The 3,138-nt window shown below is 33.7% G+C and overlaps 1 protein-coding gene across 1 annotated transcript; it reads left to right on the forward strand.

Moving 5' to 3' along the window:
* Window positions 1–511: 511 nt before the first annotated feature.
* Window positions 512–3,138, forward strand: LOC114824471 (myb-related protein 308-like). Its single transcript, XM_029101598.2, has 3 exons — window positions 512–930; window positions 2,251–2,380; window positions 2,463–3,138. Exons 1-3 carry the CDS (start codon window positions 831–833, stop codon window positions 2,986–2,988), a joined length of 756 nt encoding a protein of 251 aa, XP_028957431.2. The 5' UTR covers window positions 512–830; the 3' UTR covers window positions 2,989–3,138.

The raw sequence follows: 3,138 nt of genomic DNA on the forward strand, positions 1-3,138 counted from the left end.
ATATATGGTCCCTCTCTTTGGCTCTGATCTGTCGCATGTGCCATATATATAATAACAAGAGACGTATCAGAAAGACATAATAATGTTGCCTCAGTATAAATACGTATATAGTTATGATCACGCAAACAAATCGAGCATGAGAGACTTTAATTAAACCAGGGCATAAATAAATAAATAAAATATTAATGGAGTTGTCCAACTTCTATTTAGCTAGGCCAAATTTTGAAAAAGATGTATCAGGAAGACATAATAATGCTGCCTCATTATAAACATGTATATAGCCATACTCTCGTAGAAAGAATATGGACCATTCACCATGTAATTCTAGTTTCATGTGAACGAGAGCATGTGAACGAGAGATTTTTCAGTGCGTTCGAAACATATGGAGCTATACGCCATATGTCATTATACAAGTGGAGAAAAAAAAATTCAAGTGTCCCTCCAATTGTATAAGAACATGTGGTATATCCTCCCATATTCCGAGCACATTGAAAAATCTCTCCAAGTGAACATATTTCATCGTTTTTCTATAATGCATTAAATTAAGGATAGTGTTATCCACACACACCTTTTTATCTCCCACATACATTTCTTAACTTTCGGTCTTCAGATCGAATGAATTGAAAGTAGTTCAAAGGATAGAAATTAGCAAGAGGTATGTGAGAGGTCAAAATGAATGTGTGGATAGCACCATCCTCAATTAAAGTGACAAAAATGAAGAGCAAAAGTACAATATTATTGTAATTGAGTGGATATATATAAGTCGCTGGCTGCAATGAAATTAGATTCATCAGAGAGTAGTGTAAGAGTGTAAAGGATCAGGAGGAGAGATGGGTGGCATTCCATGGACTAAGGAAGAGGATCAATTGCTCAGGAAATGCATAGAGCAGCATGGAGAAGGCAAATGGCATCGTCTTCCTCTCTTGGCTGGTATTTGCTTGCTTAACTTCATAACTTTTGACATCAACTGAAGGCTGCTTCTATATTAAAGACTTTTTAAAAAGCACTTTGATTATATGTAAGTCGATTTTTTTTTTTTAAATTCAAGTGTTGTTTGGAAAAGTACTTGTAAGTGATTCTTGAAGAAACGCTAAGGAACAATAAAGAAATATTGTAAAATGCTTTTAAGTTTTTATGCAAAACATACCAAAAAAAAGGTTTTTATGCAATTTCAAATGGACCCTTAGATTCCTTAACTATTTTTCAATGGCATCTTATGAGCGATTAATTTCTTTTTTGACATGAAAATAGTACCCCTGTGGCATGTACAACACTACTGTATAAAAGGTTGAATATATTTATGTTTAATATATTGAAAAAGTTGAGCTTTTATCATAAACCAAATTGACTGTATTGAAAGTAGTTCAACTATAATTTCATGTACGGTCTTTTCTTTCATCAATATGAAATTCATTCTCAGTATATATTTAGTATTGTTCTCAACTTTCTCATCATGAATAGAACTTGTTAGGATATTGATTTTCACACTCTCAATTTCTCCTTCTGCACTTTTTCTTTTGATTTATATAACTCTACGGAGAGATAGAACACATGAAGAGGAAAAAAAATAATGCGAAAATCATATCCTCCCGCTATCAATTAACACTAGTTTAAACACTAAATTTCCCTATAAAAAAAACACTAAATTTTATAGTAAAGAAGGAGATGGGACCAAAGTGGGGATTAAAAGGGTGGATCATATCACTTCACTTCCATATCATTTCAGACGTGCTATTGAAATTCTTCCCCATATATAGGTTAGGTTAGGAGACAAAGATTGTTCATTTTTGGTTACCAATCTCATGTATGCATTTCAACTTTAGACTAGGCATCTCGTTGGGTTCTTGATGAAATTAGTCTACCTGCATATATATGATTATTGGATATACATATATATATATACATATATATATATATATATATATATATATATATATGTATACACACACATACATACATATATGGATGGTGTTCCTAGTGATGATCTGGTTTGGGGATAATACTAATGAAGCATTTATGTTTATAAGTGTTTTTACTACAATCTTTTAGTAGAAATACCTTAAAATTTTAATGGCTTCATAAAAGAAGAAAAATGGAAATGCTTCATAAAGAAGCATTCTACCTAAAAATTCTGTTGATTAGAATTAAACAACCTATCTTAATTGCTAAAAAATAAATAAATTATGGCTACTTTCAGTGTCAAAAAGCATTTTAATCTCTCAAACTTGGATATTATTGCTGTGAATTAAGGTCTAAACAGGTGCCGAAAGAGCTGTAGGCTGAGGTGGTTAAACTACCTCCGCCCAAACATCAAAAGAGGAAACTTTGAAGAAGAGGAAGTTGATCTCATCATCAAGCTCCACAGGCTCCTGGGAAACAGGTAAGTTCTAGTTAATAATCACCCACAAACCACAGATATCTACTCTTGCGCATAAACCCTGATAATCGATTTTTTTTGTCAGGTGGTCATCGGTTGCAGCCAGACTTCCGGGAAGGACCGGTAACGATGTGAAGAACTACTGGAATTGTCACTTGAGCAAAAGGCTAAACGCTCAGCAAGATCATCAAAGTGAATATCATATTAAGAACAAGCATGATGCAGTTAGGAACATTAATAATGGTGTAAAAGTCATAAGATCCCAAGCTTCAAACTCTGCAGGTACAAGCAGCTCAAAGAGGCCGTCATATGCACCAACTCCTCATCAACCAGTTAATGTATTTGTACAAGAGGAAGGTAGCAGCACAGGGCCAAAGCCAAAGCTATGCAATTTTAATGGAAATGGTCAGAATAATAATCAGATATTTGAGAATAATAATAATAATAGTACTGGGATTAATGCGAGTGACTATCCAATGGATGATGACCTTCCACCATTTGATCAACAAGTTAAAGAATATCATCAAGGTGGCGATGATGGAGATCAGGTCAACAGAAAATGGGAGTGGGACAACTCCATCTTTGCCGACATGGACCTCTGGACTGATTAATTTAGGAACTTATTATGAGAGGGATTTGCTAAACTATTAATTAGGTGTTCGTCATTATTAGTATGATATAATTTTAATTTATGCATCAACATGTACTACCGAATGTTAATGAATTAAGAGGTGATGTGAATAATGACCCATATAGGTAAA

Source organism: Malus domestica, chromosome 04 (genome assembly GCF_042453785.1).
Source record: "Malus domestica chromosome 04, GDT2T_hap1".
Taxonomy (NCBI): domain Eukaryota; kingdom Viridiplantae; phylum Streptophyta; class Magnoliopsida; order Rosales; family Rosaceae; genus Malus; species Malus domestica.